A 17,103-nucleotide genomic window follows, 5' to 3' on the forward strand; every position below is an offset into this window, starting at 1 on the left:
TTTTTTTCTTAGGAAACCATATTTTGTCAAGATGGTTTTCTTCATACCTGATTTAGTAGCAATCATGCTGAGAGTTTTGATGTCTCCACTCTGGCTTCTTTATTCATGTTGCTTTCAGTGCTTTCCTATTTTAATACAAGTTTCTAGGATTATACTTAATTGATTTGTCACTCAAGGAAAATCAGCACTTCAAGCAATTAAGTGCAGCAGAATACTAGGTAACAAAGACACAAAGATTTCTGTTCTCATCCTAGTTATGAAAAATCCATTATTCATTATCTTACTGTTTTTAAATACTGAAGTACAATTTTCCAACACAATAGCAAAATTGCTTTTGAAACAGAATAAATTGCTTGCCAGTTCAGAGCCTGTATTTTGAAGTCAGGCTTACCAAACACGATGGCGCTTATGCTCATTATCTTCACTACTTGGTGAAGCTCCATATTTGAAAGTGCAAGCCTAGATACCAATTGTGGGGAAAAAACCCCTTGTCTTTAATATAATGGTAAACAAATCTTAAAGAAACTAGGATTAGAGGATCAATGTATTCCACAAATATTACCACATTTACAAAATATATTTAAACATTGAGCATGTCTGTGACTGTTTCTCTGTCAAATCTCTCCCATGATTCTCTGGCATTCATGTGTTCCTTCAAGATTTTCCCCTGTTTATTATGTTACTGTTGTTTATAAGCGATACTATTTTTCAAATCAGACACTTGTTAACTTTGCATGGAAGTAGAAGTGTTACTTTGTGATATCTTGTACAGTCCATTACAGCTGGTGGACTGATCTCACTGTGTGGTGTAAAAATACATCATAAATTGGATGTCCAAGAGCAAAACCCTAGTGCAGCATAAAGTTCTCTATTAAAATGATGATAATGTAATTTACAAATTTAATTAGAAAATATTATAAAAGCATTGAACATTGTATGTTTAAACACAGACCTGTCTTATTGGAAGTCTAAGAATAAAGTAATATCTTGGGTTTTTTCTAAGCAGTGGTTTTATTACTTAGTGTTGATCTAGTCTGAGAGCAATCAATGTAATTTAGTATAATATGTTAACCTGTAATAAGCCCTGTGTTTTGTGAAGAGAATTTTTGTATGTTTTTTTCTTAATGCCCATTAATAATAATGATAAGAAAGGAAATATATTGCTAGATTGTCATGTTAAACTAAACATCAGAGACAGCTTTTTGCAAACACCATTGTGAAGGTCAAGTTTTTCATGTTTGTTTTAAACTTTTTTTTTTTTTTTTTTCTTTAAGTGGGTGCTGTTGGCAATAATTTGGAAAGCATCTTCCGTGCCCTATTTTCACATAACTTTCTGGGAACTCCTAACTTTTAACATTAGCACAGTGTATTTTAGTTTGAAACTTTGATTGTATTTTCTGCAGTGTGGTAGTGCTTTTACACCATTTGAAACATTGATGAAGATTTCTTGTCATAAGGCCTAATGTACTTAAGGTTCCAATACTCGACTTGCAGCTGGGTGTGGGAGATGTTTTTTTATTATTATTCCTAGTTATGCAATATTTTCTAGTCTGGTCTGAACACATCTCCTAGTGGTGTTCCATACCAAGTGATTCCAAGACAGTGCAAAAATCAGTAGATTACCTCCCAAAGAAAAGAGGGAGTGCCTAGCTCAAGACTTGTTAAACAATAGTGGCTTTTGGGCTTTTTGTTCCCCTTCCTTATTAAAGTTTACTTCTTAACTGATGATACCAATTTATTATATAGCCACTGTAAAGTATGTGGTGTACCTTTTCAATAGAAATCTAATACTCAGTCTCTTGCTTCCCTCCCTCCCTTTTCTGGCATCCAAAAAAGTTAATAACTGCTTTAATATATATTTTTGTACACAATAAGGCTCAGTACAGAAAATCTAGGGGGGAAGGAAATGGTTTCAGGTTTTTTTATTAAATATATAGTGAGCTGTAAAAATGCAAGCCTTCTCATGCTTACCCCTTGTGTTTGTAATATTGCTTTTTTTAAAAAAAAATACCATATTTGTCTATTAAGACTTTGGACTGAATGCTGTTCAGGGTGCTCCTCTGTCAGCAGAACTCCCTCCTGCTCAAGCAAGGCCAGCTGCAGCTTCTTGCTCAGGATGGTGTCCAGACAGGTTTTAGATGTCTAAAAGGATGGAGATTCCACAATTTCCCTGGACAGCTCATGCCTGTGCTCAGTCATCCACATGTTAAGTGTTTCCTGATGTTGAGATGGCACCTTCTGTGTTTCAGTTTGTGCCCATTGCCTCTAGCCCTATGATTGGGCACTGCTGAAGACAGCCTGGCTCAGTCATCTTTGCAACCTGCCTTCAGGTTCATAGACATTAATAGGATCAGGATCTTCTTAGGCTTGTAATATAATAACAAGGCTTATTTATGCCTTTTCTTCTCCAGACTGGGCAGTCCAATCTCTCTCATTCTTTCTTTGTAGGAGAGAAGCTTCAGTTCCTTCATCATCGTCATGGCCCTTCACTAGACTCACTTCAGCATGACCATGTCTCTCTCCCACTTGGACACCCTGCTCCAGGTGTGGCCTTCCCAGTGCTGAGCTGAGGGGAAGAATCTCCTCCCTTGATGTGCTGGCAGCACTTTGCCTGATGCAGCCCAGAATACTGGTACCTTTTTTTACAGTGAGGGCACAGTGTTGGTGTCCACCAGGATCCCCAAATTCTTTGCTATCAGGCTCCTTCCCTGGAGTAGCCCCCAGCATGTAGTGGTGAGTGAGGTTTTTCAGGTGCAGAACTGCAATTCTTCCTGAGGTTCCCATCAACCTGTTTCTTTAGCCTGTCAAATTTGCACTGGGTAGGGGCATGTTCATCTGGCATGTTGTCACTCCTTCCAGTTTTGTGTCACTGCAAGTTTGTTGAGAGTGTATTTTGCTCCATTTTTCACTTCATCAGTGAAGATATTAAATGAAGACTGAGCCAGTACTGACCTCTGGGGTACACTGACCTAGTGTACTTACCTCCAACTAGACTTTGTGCCACTGACTGCCCTCTGGACCTGGCCATTACCACAGAATCTCCATCTCGCTGTCTGCTCATCCAGCTATTGCAACATCAGTTTGTCTATGGGAGTTTTATAGGAGACACTGTCTAAGACCTTACTGAAGTCCAAGCACACACTGTCCACTGCTCTTCCCTCATCTACCAGGTCAGTTATTTAATCTTACAACTTTAGCAGGTTGGTCAAGAAGGACTTCCCTTTGGTGAAGCCATGCTGACTACTGCTCATTTTCTTATCCTTTTTTGGAAAAGTTTTCCAAAGATGAGCTGCTCTATCACCTTCCCAGTGCTTGTGGTGAAACTGGAAGATATGAGCAGGTTCCCTGGGTCCTTCTTCTTGCCCTTCTTGACAGTAGAAATGGCATTTGCTTTCCTTCAATCTTTAGTCAGTTCTCCCAGTTGCCACAGTTGACCAAAGATTATTGGAATTGACCTTGCAGTGACGTCTGACAGATCCCTCAGCACTTGTGGGTGCATCCCATCAGGGCCCATAGGCTTTTTTATATTTTTACATATAAATATACATAATAGAATACTAATAGTATATATATATTACTATATATTGTATCTATTTCATTACATATATTTTATTATATATGTAATATTATACTGTATAAAAGAAATATATATGTATATATATGTATATGTATATATATATACATATATATATATATTTATGTTCAGTTTGCTAAAGTGTTGCCTGACTCATCTTCCTTGTTTTAGGCTTTTTTTCCTGTTCTCTGAGACCTGGGACTCCTATAGTTCAGTCTTGCTAATCAAGACTGAAGCAAAGAAGGTATCCAGCACCTCAGCCTTTTCCATGTCTTATGTAACTATATTCCCTGTCTTATTCAATGAGACCCCATTTTCCCTAGTATTCCTTATCTCATCCATGTACTTAAAAACTTCTTGTCTTTGACTTTCCTGGCTGGATTCAATTACATTTGGCTATCGCTTTCCTAGCTTCCTGTCCCTGGAAGCTTGGACAATGTTTTTGTATTTCCCCATGTTACCTGTCCTTATATCAACCCTCTGTGCACTTTATATTTGTGTTCAGGTTTGGACAGCTCCTTATTTGTCCAGTCAGGGCCATTCCATTGGATGGGAATCTCTTGAACCTGGAGTAGCTGATTCTTGAGTACTTACCAGCTTCTTTGGGCTTCTCTTCTCCCCAAGACATTATTCCATGGGACTCTTTTGGGCATTTCTTGAAAAGGCCGAATCCATTCTGATTTCCAGGGTTGTGAGCTGCTTGCTGCCTTCCTTCCTGCTCTAAGGGTCTTGAAGTTCACCATCTTATGGTCACTGCAGTCCAGGCTGTGTTGACCTTCCCATTCCCAGTGAGCCCCTCCTTGCTTAGTGAGTGTGAGGTTCAGCAGAGTGTCTTGTCTTATGGGCTCCTCCTGAGTAATTAGAGGAGGAAGTTATTGTCAAAGAGCTGCAGGACCCTCCAGGATCCTGTCCTTTTGTGTTGTTCCTCCAGCAGATACCAGGGTGGTGGAGGTTCACCATGAAGACCAGGGCTTGAGAATGTGAAGCTGCTCCTCTCTGTCTGTAAAGGGCCTCACACACATGCATTTCCTGTGCAGGTGGTCTCTACCAGACACCTCCTAAAATGTTGCCTTTACCTCTTCTCTCTTTGCTCTTAACCCAGAAGCTCTCAGTTGCCTCCTTATACATCCATAGGCAGAGCTCCATGCACTCCAACTGCTCACTCACATAAAAGGAATGAATTTCTAGTTTTGTTAATTACTATTTTTATATGGTTTGGGTTTAGGTTACTGTGGAGAAAATGGGCAGTCCCAGGGTGCACCTATGAGATGACTTTAAATACAGCTTCATAAAAATTAAATTTACTGATTCTGAGTAACATTGCATCTTCTTTCAGTCTTCTTCCCAAAGGTATAAAAGTATGAAATGAGTAAGTTAGTCAATTTGAATGCACTTAGAGGAATTTTCTTACTGAATATTCTAGTGCTTTGTCTTAGTTTAAAAAGCATTCCACATATGTAAAATTAGAGTGGATAATAGTTTCTGGGGAGGAAAGGACCATTGTTAGCTTAATGTTGGTTCCATGGGTCCCACAGGCAAATCTTCTTGACTCAGTGAATGTGTTTGTGTAGAATTATGAGAGTAACTATAATGTTTTCATAATTAAAATGAAGATACTGGTGACTGGTGTAGAAAGTGAGGCTCAGAGGCCTGCACACACTAAAAAAGACATTAGGAAAGCAGGTTGAAAAAGCGTAGTGGAAATATAAAGTCTGTACTCCCATGAAAACTCAGTCACTTGTGTCTGCTGTAAGCTTGGCGGAGTAACTTCTCTTTTAACAAAATCTTAGACTCCTTTGAAAACTAGGAAGTTGCAACTTGGTATGCACAGATGATATATAAAAACTAAGAATTTCCCTGGAATTATTTATACTAGGATTGACAATGATTGCAAGCTTTTTGCTCTATAACACAATTTAAAATTAAAATCAGAATATCTTGTTAATGTATTAACAAAAATGCATGAGATGCTTAGATGGAAATATCTCCCTAATAAAATTCCATATGGCAAAAATGAATTTGTTAGTTTAGGAGATTCCTAGTAATAAAAAGTGATGTATTGGCTATTTATGTAGTGCTTTTATCTCATTTTGCCAGGTACCAAGTGGAAGATGAGTCCTCTCATTTGGATGAAATGCCACTAATGATGTCAGAAGAAGGCTTTGAAAATGATGAAAGTGATTATCATACTTTACCAAGAGCCAGAATTTCTCAGAGAAGAAGAGGCTTAGAATGGTTCATCTGTGGCGGCTGGAAGTTCCTTTGCACTAGGTTTGTCATACACTAGTACTTTTAATTAAAGTTTTTCACAAATTAAATAAATAGTAACTTTGTATTGTGTGATAAATAGTAACTTTGTATTGTGTGATGTGTGCAGAGAATAGAACACAGAATAATTTGCTTGTCATGAATCTTTTGATTTATTTGGCTGCATTTTCCCTACTAGAATGTTGCCAGCTGTTAAAAAACAGCTCTGAAAAGCTGATGCTATTGTGCTTCTCCTCTCTGCCTTGCAAGAGAGAGCATGAGCTAAACTTGTATTAATCTTATTATTAATCATATTAATACAATCTGATGATAATTATTATTAATCGGATAAAATATTATAATAATAATTTGGCATGTAACCCTGGTTTTTACTTCACTTGAAACTACGTTAGGGTAGAGGGGTTAAATTTTCTTAATTTTGTAAATATTAGGATGTTGAGTTTGAAATATATGTAAATTTATTGATGTTGCTGTAAGGAAAAAGCAAATTCATCAACTAGTGATTAGTTAACCCTTCAACTTTAAAGGTTAAAATACAAATGTAACTGGTGGTCTTGGAGTGAATTACAGCTGGAATTATTTCTTGTGATTTGATTCTTACTTAAAAGCTTTCTGTGCCAAATTCTGCTCTATGCAAATACCTTGGAATAGTAATCTTTTAAAGAATTTTTAGCACAACTAAGTAGAGAAATTGCTGGTAGGATTATTAAGGATCTTCCTTTTTTTGTAATTTGGAGTAATAAAACCTGAGAAATCAGTAAAGGGAAGTGAGCAAAGCATTTTCATGGAATTTAAATGATGAATGCTTTCTTTGGCAGATGTCTTTAGAACTGATTTAGATAGAAGTCTCCACAGCTGGTTTTTATGACAATTTAAAAGGCCCATTCTTTTATATAAGCAAAGCTGCATTTGTACACCTTCAGTTTTTTGAAATAATTGTTACAAACTTTAAAAAAACATGATCTGTGTTATCTCTGTTTTATATAATGATTTAACAAAAACTCATGGTTTATTAATTTTATTATAGACATTAAGTGTTTGGAAGGTAGAAGGAAAGAAGGTAGAAAAGTTTACAGAAGTAGTGTTTGTGTATGTAAATAGGTTTTGGAAGCAGTGTTTCTGGTACAGACCTACATTTTAGTTGTTAAAAAAACAGTTATAAGTATTTAAAGAACCTGTTAATCTTTTAGACATCTTAAAATTTAAATACTTTTTGAACAATACACTTTTATATGAGTTTGGTTCTGTAAGTATTAGTGATTATATATATATATATATATATATATATATACACTGTGGTTATATTCCCAGAAGTTTAATTAAAACAGGCAGATCAGTAAAGACTGCATCCTGACATGGAATTAACAGTGTTTTGATAGAGACAGACAATTGCAAGGTGAGTTTATGTTGGAATTAATTAAAAACTGTAAGAGAATGTCACAAGAAATGATCATTAGTGCTGAAGATTGCAAAATTTCATGTTCCTACTTGCTTTATGAAATTGAAAGGTACATTTCAGCTTTCAAGCCTAGAAACTTTCAATCCTGGTGTTTAAATTACTTGAGTAATTTTTTTTTTCTATGCTCTATACATATTTTATACATATTCACTGCTAATATAGGTGTGTAAAAGAAAAGTCTTCGCTAAGAAAGAGGCTGTAGGGGAGTATGATTTCTGCTTTGCTAATTTCCTCAACTAAATTCAGACACAATAAAGAGTCTATTTGGTCTTGCATTTATACCTACTGGCATTTTAATGACATCATAGCAAACGACTTTCACTTTTTCATGGAAAAAAATAATGAAAAAATGACCCTCAGATTCTAGTAGAGGCTTGAAATTTCAGTTGGAAATCAGGAGACAGAGGATACTCCCACAGGAAAACTGCAGATGACTGCTTAGATGAGGTAGGGAAAAAGATGTGGAAGGACAATGAATCCCATGATGTCTTTTCTACTGGTCCAGTTAGCTTGAGTAGAAACCTCTTCTTGGGTGAACATATTTGAGTGGGTGTGTAAATACCTGTCATGGTAGTAGGGAGATTTCATCTGGGCTGAGAGTATTGTTGAGGCTTTGTAATTGATAAAAATCAGGGATGTGCAGTCAGTGTAAGTTATTCTTTTTGATGCTTTCTCATTATAATAGCACTTTACAAATTTTTGCTGGAGCCCACGGAATAGTTGGGTTTTTGAAATGCCAATTTGCAGTTGATAAAGTTACCTAGGATCATGCAAAAGATAATGCAGAAAACTTGGAGGCTATTGTATTGTCACACCTGCAGTATTTATGTACACTGTGTAGTAGAATTAGTTACAGTATTTTTCTGGGGCATAAGGTATGGTTTGGGATACAATTGTGTATTGATGCCTTCATACTTGAAATGGAGAAGAGCATGTGAGAAAGCAATTTTCATGTGTGTTGGTGCATTCATATTAAATGAACAACTGAAACTTATTTCCAGAAGAAAAACAGGGTTAAGTGTAATGTAAGATTAAAGCAGTCTGAGACCTGTTCAGTTGAACAGAATTTAAAATTTCACCCTATTTTTATGGAAATCAGTACCTCATACCTGCATCTGGGTGAGGTACAAATCTCAGCTTCAACATTTAGGGTTTCTTTTTGTTCTTTAAATGAAATTGTAAATTTTTCAAAGCTGTGACAGAAGGATGAACACAATAAAAGACTAGGCATTATTCTGGAGCCAAGCTCAGGGGGCCCCTGATTTCTTTTGGGTTCTCAGTGAAAGTCTTGTGTTTGTGTTCAAAATCACTTTACATGTTGCAAACAAACAAAAACCCCCATACCCAGTAGGGGTTTTTGTGTGTCTTGCATTGTTAGGATTAATCTCATTTTTGCAAGAGGAAGTTTTCCATCTCTTACTTTGCAGCTTTAGAATTTTATATTCTGTAGATTCTTGTTGCTAGATCACAAACTGTTACTCTTTAGTCTAAAAAGTTTCACCTGCTTTGCAGAAGCAAATATGGAAGGTTTGACAAAGTTCTGTGTACTTGAAAAATGATTTTGTAAAAATCTTTTATTCAGCTTTTAACTTCAATTTAGACAATAGACTTGTTGATCAGATCTGAATGGTGTGAGCTTTATTTGCAAATCTCCAGCTCTTTAAAGAGTTTTTACATTTGCAAGAAAAAAAAATCATAATTAAATTAAATGTTGTCTTTGATTTTGAACAAACTGAAGACTTAATTCTACCAATATAACTTTTAACTTCAGAAACTGCTTATTTCTTGCTTTCATAGCACAGTTAAAAGAAAACTTTGTGATATAGCAGCTGTTTTGTGGTTGTAATCATTTCCCCTTTAACTTACAAATTCTCTTCAAGCTTGTGAAATTATAATGCACATAGATCAATACTCTGGAGTTCTTTGGGCTGGATTGATTTCTTTCTCATGAGATTTACATTCCACTTGTTATCAAAAAACACTTTGTCCCTATGAAAATGGTGCCATTGAATGGCATTTCCATATGAAGTGAAGGGGATATCAAATGCTCGGATTAATTTGGGCTCTAAGATGGCCTGTACGCTTTCAATTAATCTGCAACGCATTTGTTATGCAGAAGCATGGGAAAATGCTGATCTTTTGAGAATGACATGACCAGTGTGTTGCTTTTGGCCTGATTACTGAAGCTACCTGTTGAGTACAATAATTACAGTATGTTTTCTTTGCAGAACTAGTTTCTGCTACTTAAAACCTAATAAGGAAAAGCTGACCCTTGCAGACAATATAGAGCTTTTATATTATCTTTCCATTCTGATGAAAATGCTGTTTTGTGAAAGATACTGGCAGTTAAGCTTGTAGGATAAAAGTAATGAAAAGAGAAAATAAAAAAAGCCTTTATTATTAGAGCTGCAGAGTCAGTTGAGACTTTTACTTTAGCTTTTGACTTGTAGAGATACGCTCTGTTTATGAAAAAGTTAAGGGTTCTTATTTAACAATTACTCCAGGTTTTGGTTTGTTGATGGGAAGTTTTTTTGGTTGGTGGGTTTTTGTTGCTGTTTTTAATTTAAATATGGTATTGGTTACTAATATGAAGACAGTGATTATTTTTCCTCCACATTAAAATAATATATTAGGAAGCAGGTTAGTAAAATGCTATTTAATAGATATGCCTTGAAGTTATTTTATAAATCTGGTTATTTTTTATATATACAGTCTGTTATATTGATACAGACAACAAAGATTGCAATTTGCTTAGTGAAAAGGCTTTCTGTGCATAAGTTGAATTTTCTTGGCAAGGGCATTTGAAATACAAAGTTAAATCAGTAAACAGGGATGCGCTTTATGGTTTTTTTATTGCTGAGTCCCTAGAAAAATATGTGGTTTCACAAAAGAGTTCAGAAAAATCTGAAGGGTGTCTTGATCATACTACATGTTACGTTATGTTTCTAGACTACTTTAAACTTGGAAAATGCTACTCTCATCATACAAATTTACTGGGTACAGAAAGCCCATGAAAAGGTCTATACTGTTGCTCAAAAATATGTTCTGTATTGGGGAATGTTAATGCAAGAACAGATCAGAAATTGTTGGATGTTGATAATCTGAGTAACAAAAATTTTGGGTAGACTTCATTGGTGTTAAATTTTTTAATTAATATGAAATGATTAGGATTTCTGAGGCCAGCATGTCCACCTTGTATTCTTTCTATGATAAAGCAGTAATTGCTGCTGAGACTATAAATAGCATAATCTAACTGATTTCTATTTTTATGGTAGTAAAGCTCATCTGAACCATGACAATATTGATTTGGGCATAACCCTGTGGTATTTTCATCATCTCACATCTCACAACTTGACTGTTGTTAGCTCCGTGTCAGTCAAATCCCTTTTATCAAAGGTATCGCAGTTTTTTCCCAGCCAGACATGACTCTTGTGTTTATACTTTTTGCCATTTGCTAAAGTAAGGGTCAAGATGGTGTTTGTTGATCTGTTGCAAAAAAGGTAGTTCCAAGAAGGGGAAACTCTGTGGCAAGGAAGGCAATGTAATTATGTTTCTTTAGGTGAATGTTTAAATTTAGCAGTAGAGAAGTACTTAGTGTCTGAGGAAATGATTCTACAAAAGATTGTGCCTAATCAAATATTCAGTCTGCTTACAGTTCAAATTCAAAAACTGATTGAACAATGCAGGATTTCAAAGATTTTCAGGGAATTTGTGTCTATGCAACTGTAAACATAAGTTGTAATAAGTTTTAAGTTGTCATGCTAGCTCGCTTTCCCCAGGAAAAAAATATTTTCCTTGGAACTTCTTTCCTACAGATCTGTCCTTACACTTCTCACTATATAATTAAGCTGCCTTTTCTGTCTCCACACCCCTGCCCTGGAAACTAACAAGTTTAAAGCTTCAATGCCATGAGCAGTTTTATCAAGTAAAAATCCAAGTTGGCGCTGAGTTGAATAATTCTGCCTTCTGCAGCAAACATATAACCGGCATTGTTTCAACTATTTTTGCAGTTTTTTAGATTTTTAAAGGTTGGGTTGGATATAACTTAAAATAATCCCCTTTTATTCTGCATTAGTTTATGGCTGGATCAATTTGCAGGCCTGCTTTTGTCATGCAGTTTTATGAGTATTTTTGCCAGCACAAGGGAAGGAGGAAGAATCCACACCTTTACTATGGGAGGAGGGAGGTACTGGACATCCTGCAGCAGCAGGATCTATTCCCAGCCATTACACTGATTGTGGAATCATGAAATAGAAATACTGCTGTTCATTTTGCTTTAAAGACAAGTTTAAGTAATAATATTTTTGATTTGTACATTACTTAATAACAGGGCTGAATTTTGAAAGTTGAATTAACATTGTAACAATTTTTGTGATAGAAGAATTCTTTGTCACTATTTTAAAGTGACTGGGAAAAGCTGATGAAAGGACATTTCATTTTTGTAACAAAAATAAAATGCATGTTTACATCTATTCCATAGTTAGAGTTTCAGGGAGAAACTCTTAAGAATCCAGCATTTAAAAATTGAAGCATTTTAAAGGTCAGCTTGTGAGCATTGATGTAGTGGTATTTCTGTAACAAAATTATTGTTGCTCTGGATAATTTTCTATTGGCATAACCTTTAATTTTCTTTAAGAAGAACCAACAACTTTGAATTCCATTCTTTGGCAAAATTAATTAATAGACATGTAGGCTACACACAGGAACACTTTAATGCGGATTGTGACAATGTGAGCTAACTATCAGCCTTCCTTCCCTGCAGTATTTGTGTGTTTTGTAATGCTGTAATTGTGAATAAACAGACTAGGAAATGAGGTTTCCGGTTGGTCCCTTGCCTATACAGAATGAATTATATCTGTCACTGATGCCTGATCCAACCACATCTTAGAGATCTTTAGCAATTCCAGCCTCCTTAAGTGTCTTCTCCACCCCTATCATTAGAAGAGTTTACTCAATATCTGTCCATGTTGTGCCCACCCTGCTTATTGATTTGCCACAGCTGAAGGTCTGTCATTCGTTAATAATGACCTAGACAATAATTGTCCCTTACCTCTTTGCATCTGGTTCTTGCATACTTGAAACTATATTAGGTCCACACTCAGCCTTCTGTGAACAGCTCTGTTTCTTTTGGTGTATCTAGTAGTCAGCCAGCCCTGCTTTCTAGACCTGTACTTGTTTTCTTGCTCATGTGTGTGGTCTCTGTTTTCCCAATAGGCCTGTTTGTTGAAATTTGGTATTCAGAATGGTCCTGTAAGCCAACTGCGATCATGCTAGCACTGGTTGAGAGAAAGGAATACATTCATGACTTGCTACAAGTATGCTTGTCCACACTGAACAGATGTCTTTTTTTGCACGTGTATAACATTCTCATGCAGTAACTGAGCTGCCACCTGGTTTTGAGCATTTCCTAGTTGAGTTTGTGTAGTTGGTTATTTCTCTGTAAACTGTGTTGCACTTGTACCTGTTCAACTGCATTCTGTGTCTTCCAGGTAGTTTTTTAGTTTTCCTAACCTGTCAAGACAGCCTTGAACTCTGATCTGCTCTTTGCATGTACCCCTCTCTTCTACTTTTTTTGTGGTCTGAAAAATGAGACATATAAGAGTCAATTACCCAGTAAGTTCTCAACAAAGCTTTACAGACCTTGACTGAAATTACTTTGGTTTTATGTAAGCTACTCTGTTCCAAGGATATGTTCCTTTACTTTTCTTACAATAAATGTCTTGAGAGTTAAATTTTATTAGAGACATAGAATCAGAATGATTTGGACCTCTAAAGATCATCTATACCAGCTGTGCTGGCATGGGCACGGACATCTTTCACCAGATCAGGGTGCTCAAAGCCCCCAGAGTCAATAGAGGACATGCACTCTCAAGCAGTAGTGCAACTGGTTCTTAGAGTGAAATTAGTTCCATTTTAGAGATTGTTCTTGACATGTAACTTTTGGTTGTGACTTCTGTTTTCTTACAGATATGTATGAATACATATGAACAGGTTGATTATAGAGAATTACTCCAGTAAATATTGCTGAGGTGATTGGATTGTAAATTTCTCTCTTGTTCTCAGACAAATTCTTCTTGTTGGTTTGAATAAAATTTGTAAGAATTTCCTAACAGTTGTTTACTTTTTGCTGCATCAAAAATATTGCCAGCATATTCAAAAACCTCACTAGAAATTGTTTCTCATGTCAATTTCATCAGCTGATGTAGCTGAAATCTGCTGTTATCAGCTCAGTCAACTGCAGTAGCTGAAGAGCAGGGAAGGCCTGTCTGCTCAGTGCTCCTGATGCACTTGCCTCAAACAAACTCCCAATGTGACTGAGGCCCCTTCTCACTGTATTAATGAATAAATACAGATACATTCTCCTTTAATGTATGGCATTGTAAACCAATAGTGTGCAAAGTACAGCAAACCCACTTTTCTTTGCAAATGATCTCTGGCTGGTCTTTTCTGCCTTTGTAGGTAGTCCTAGCAAGTACTAAAGCTAATTACATTATGTGGGCTGAGTCACACCCGTGTTTTTTCCTTGTTTTACAAGTAGTCTGTTGAGCCTCAGAGGCATCATTCCATTTGGCAGCTTTTGTTCCTCCTTGTTGTGAACCTTTCCCACCATTCCTGTATCCTTGTCCAAAATGCAGTTGTTTTAAGGCTGCTGCGAGCTGTTCTCTATCTCGGTACTCATGGTTTAGACTTCTTCAGTGGATTTGTAAATGGCTAGGCAAGCATGCTGTTCCTTTCTTCTGTGAACTGAAGTTCTTGCATTGCAGATTATTGTGTAATCTGCATTTATATAGTGGGCTTGTTTTGAATGGTTTTCTCTTTTTGTTTGTTAGGTTTGGTTTGTTTTTTTTTTAATATTTGACAGTATGACATTAGCAGTGGTATGGAAGAAACTGAAGATTTGCTAATTATGTGGTAATTGTATCCAAAGCTGCTGAAATCTTTTGAAATGTGTCAAACAGAAGCCTTATTTCCTCTTCAATCATTAGCATAATCTGAGTGTTAGTAATCCAAGATAAAGAGTTTATCCAAAGGACTAAAATGTATGATGCAGAATCTTATTAAGAGGATGTTGCAGAAGTTTTTGAACCTGTGTCAGGGTAAGATGTAGTGAAACTTCTCATTTGTATATTAGGATTTTCTGCAAATAATGTGTAAGTGTTTATATATGTGTATGTCTGGGTGAGTTCAGTTCTCTGAATTGCCCTAAACATTAGAAGCTAACATCATGCTTGTTTATTTAGATGTGGCCAACATTTTTTAGCCTGTTTTTCATAGATATTTGCCTTCAAAGGTTCCAGGTTGGAAATTGTCATCTTGTATAGTACATTTTTAGTTTTAATATATACAATTGTCTTTCTTTTCAGTTGTTCTGATTGGCTGATAAACATTTGTCGAAGAAAGAAAGACCTGAAGGCTCGCACAGTGTGGCTTGGGTGTCCTGAAAAGTGTGAAGAAAAGTACCCCAAAAATGCCATAAAAAATCAAAAGTACAACATCTTTACCTTTATACCTGGGGTAAGGCCACTAAACATTTTCTGGTGTTGGGCTGACTGTATATTCTGCAGTGTTTTTTGGCTATTCCACGAAAAGATAATTTTATTTGCCCAGGTCCTTCTTTTTCTTTCTATATTTGTCTCAATGACTTCAATGAAAATTAACAATTGAGAGCAAGGATGCATTTTTATTAAATTGTTTGGTTTCCAAAGGGATATGTATTTAATTACAGTTTGAGTGATTGGAATTCAGGGAAGCTTTTGAAATTTGAGATGGGCTTCTTTGCACTTTTGTATCCGTCATTAGAAATTTGTAATCCTTTTTAAAAAAGAAACACTACTGCATGCAAAAGATTGACTTCAATTGAGAAGAAAATAGTAGAAAATTACAATTTAGTCCCATGGATCTTTTCTCATACTCCTTGCCATTGTTAGTATAATAAATAATGAATTCCAAAATGGACAGCTCCTTAAAGGACAAAAACAATTAACATCTTCAATCTGTATCACACGTAGGCCTAGTTTGGTACTTTTCAGAGTTAAATTTGTTATTGCAGTCTTTTTGCAGGTATTTTTGACTATGAGTGCAGTTCTTCAGCAAATACTTATGTTGTGGAGTGAAAAGCTTTTTTTGTCACTTTTTTCATAAGAAGCCATATTGCACCTTAATTTCAGTTTTTTGCTTGTACTTTACACTGTGTATATGAAGACAAAAAAGACATAACAGTTTTGTCTAGTTCCTAGTTTCTTAAAAAAATATGTTGTTAGAATGAAATTTAGTAACAGAGAAACAATTTTTGAAACTAAAGTAGTTAAACCTAAAAATGTATCCTACTGTGATACTATAAATTTTAGTATTACACTCTTACTCATATTTTTACAAACACCATCCAAGAGTCCTGTGTCCCATAGCAAAAACTGAATGTCTTGTACTTTTGAATACAGAAATGCTTTGTCTTAAATTTTTTATTTAAGTGATCATGCTGATTTGTAAGAGTATTGATTCTATTCTTCTGGCCTCTTTAGTCCAATGACTGGCAGGTGTTTGGTAATGCATTTCCTTATTAAAACAAGAAAAAAAATTAATGGCCTTGTAATTAAGACTGATCTCCTGTCAGGAAAATAAAATGTTGCTTATCACATGTGGATAAATATTCTCATTATTATTGGACAAAGTAAATGTTTTCTTCCAAAGTTTAAATTATTAAATACACTGAAATTGGTTAAGCCACATATGCTTTCCTAAAGGTCACAAAATTCATTAAGCATATAGTAGGCCATTGATTATTGCAACTAGAAATCTGCAGTGTAGATTACAAATCATGAACCAGATTCACGTTCCATATGGGGATCAGCTGTAGTTTGCAATTCCCTGTTGTGAGAGTGAATGTTTGTTCTTTTTTGATCTTTCAAAAATTATGGTTTTACCAAATAAGTCAGATTTTTGATTTGGTGCTACTATTTGAAAAGTCAATAGTAACTTCAAAATTTAGTGAGATCCTAAATGTAAATAAAGCCCAATAGCTGGCGAAAATGAAATGTTTTCAGATTTAAATTTTAGATACAAATTAAGACTTTTCATTTATTAGAATAATGTATTATATATATAATAATATTATAACATAAAAATATACTAGAATATTGGTTCCAAACCTATAAATATAATAAAGTCATAAATTTCTACTCCAGTGATCTACTCCGGTTGAAATTTTCATCATGTGAAATTTTGTGCTCTCTTCTATGGTTTTTTAAACATTGAGGCTGGCAATGACTAATATTCAGTGATTTCATATCCAAATACAAACTTAAAATAGTGCTTAGGTTAACAGAATTTTACTTGCTGGCTAAAAGAGCTGTAACAATTCCAAAATATCACCTAATTTCTGAGCATTACATAAAATACTTGCTATTTCTTCCTTTATATCAGTCTGTTCAATTTCTATTTACAATTTCATATCCATCTTCATACAGCTGCTTAGGAATTATCCATGAGTTTCCATAAAACGTATCTTCTGTGATGGACAGGTACCTTCCCTGATATGAGGCAGATACCTTCCCTGAACTTCAAGGCAGTAGTTTTATGTAGCTGGAGACTTTTCAATTTGCTTAACTGGACTGAAGTGCTTAGTTTTGTATTGAATGAGCTGTCAGTGGTCTGCCAGGACTCAAAAGATTTGTAGGAAGGTGCATTTTAACTTCCATCTTCTACAAGATCTGCTTTCTCCTAAAGTACTGTCTGTATTTTTAAACGATCAAGTTTTTGTAAACGGTAAAGCGTACTAGCAGAAATGAGTGTATGAAGTTCACCA

At 35.5% G+C, this 17,103-nt stretch overlaps 1 protein-coding gene across 6 annotated transcripts in view; it reads left to right on the forward strand.

Annotated features, from left to right (window-relative positions):
* The window catches only part of ATP9B (ATPase phospholipid transporting 9B), a 158,519-nt gene that overhangs the window by 13,741 nt on the left and 127,675 nt on the right, over nt 1-17,103 (forward strand). For 2 of the 6 annotated variants that reach the window (XM_086842971.1, XM_086842978.1), the window contains exons 2-4: nt 2,449-2,733; nt 5,672-5,845; nt 14,666-14,816. In XM_086842971.1, coding sequence (XP_086699097.1) covers nt 5,709-5,845; nt 14,666-14,816 — 288 coding nt within the window. In that variant the 5' untranslated portion in view covers nt 2,449-2,733; nt 5,672-5,708. The remainder of the gene's footprint in view (nt 1-2,448; nt 2,734-5,671; nt 5,846-14,665; nt 14,817-17,103) is intronic. The other 4 variants (XM_086842963.1, XM_086842977.1, XM_086842951.1 and 1 more) reach the window with 2 other exon arrangements.

This window comes from Cyanistes caeruleus, chromosome 1 (assembly GCF_971803275.1).
Source record: "Cyanistes caeruleus chromosome 1, bCyaCae1.hap1.1, whole genome shotgun sequence".
In the NCBI taxonomy this organism is placed as follows: Eukaryota; Metazoa; Chordata; class Aves; order Passeriformes; family Paridae; genus Cyanistes; species Cyanistes caeruleus.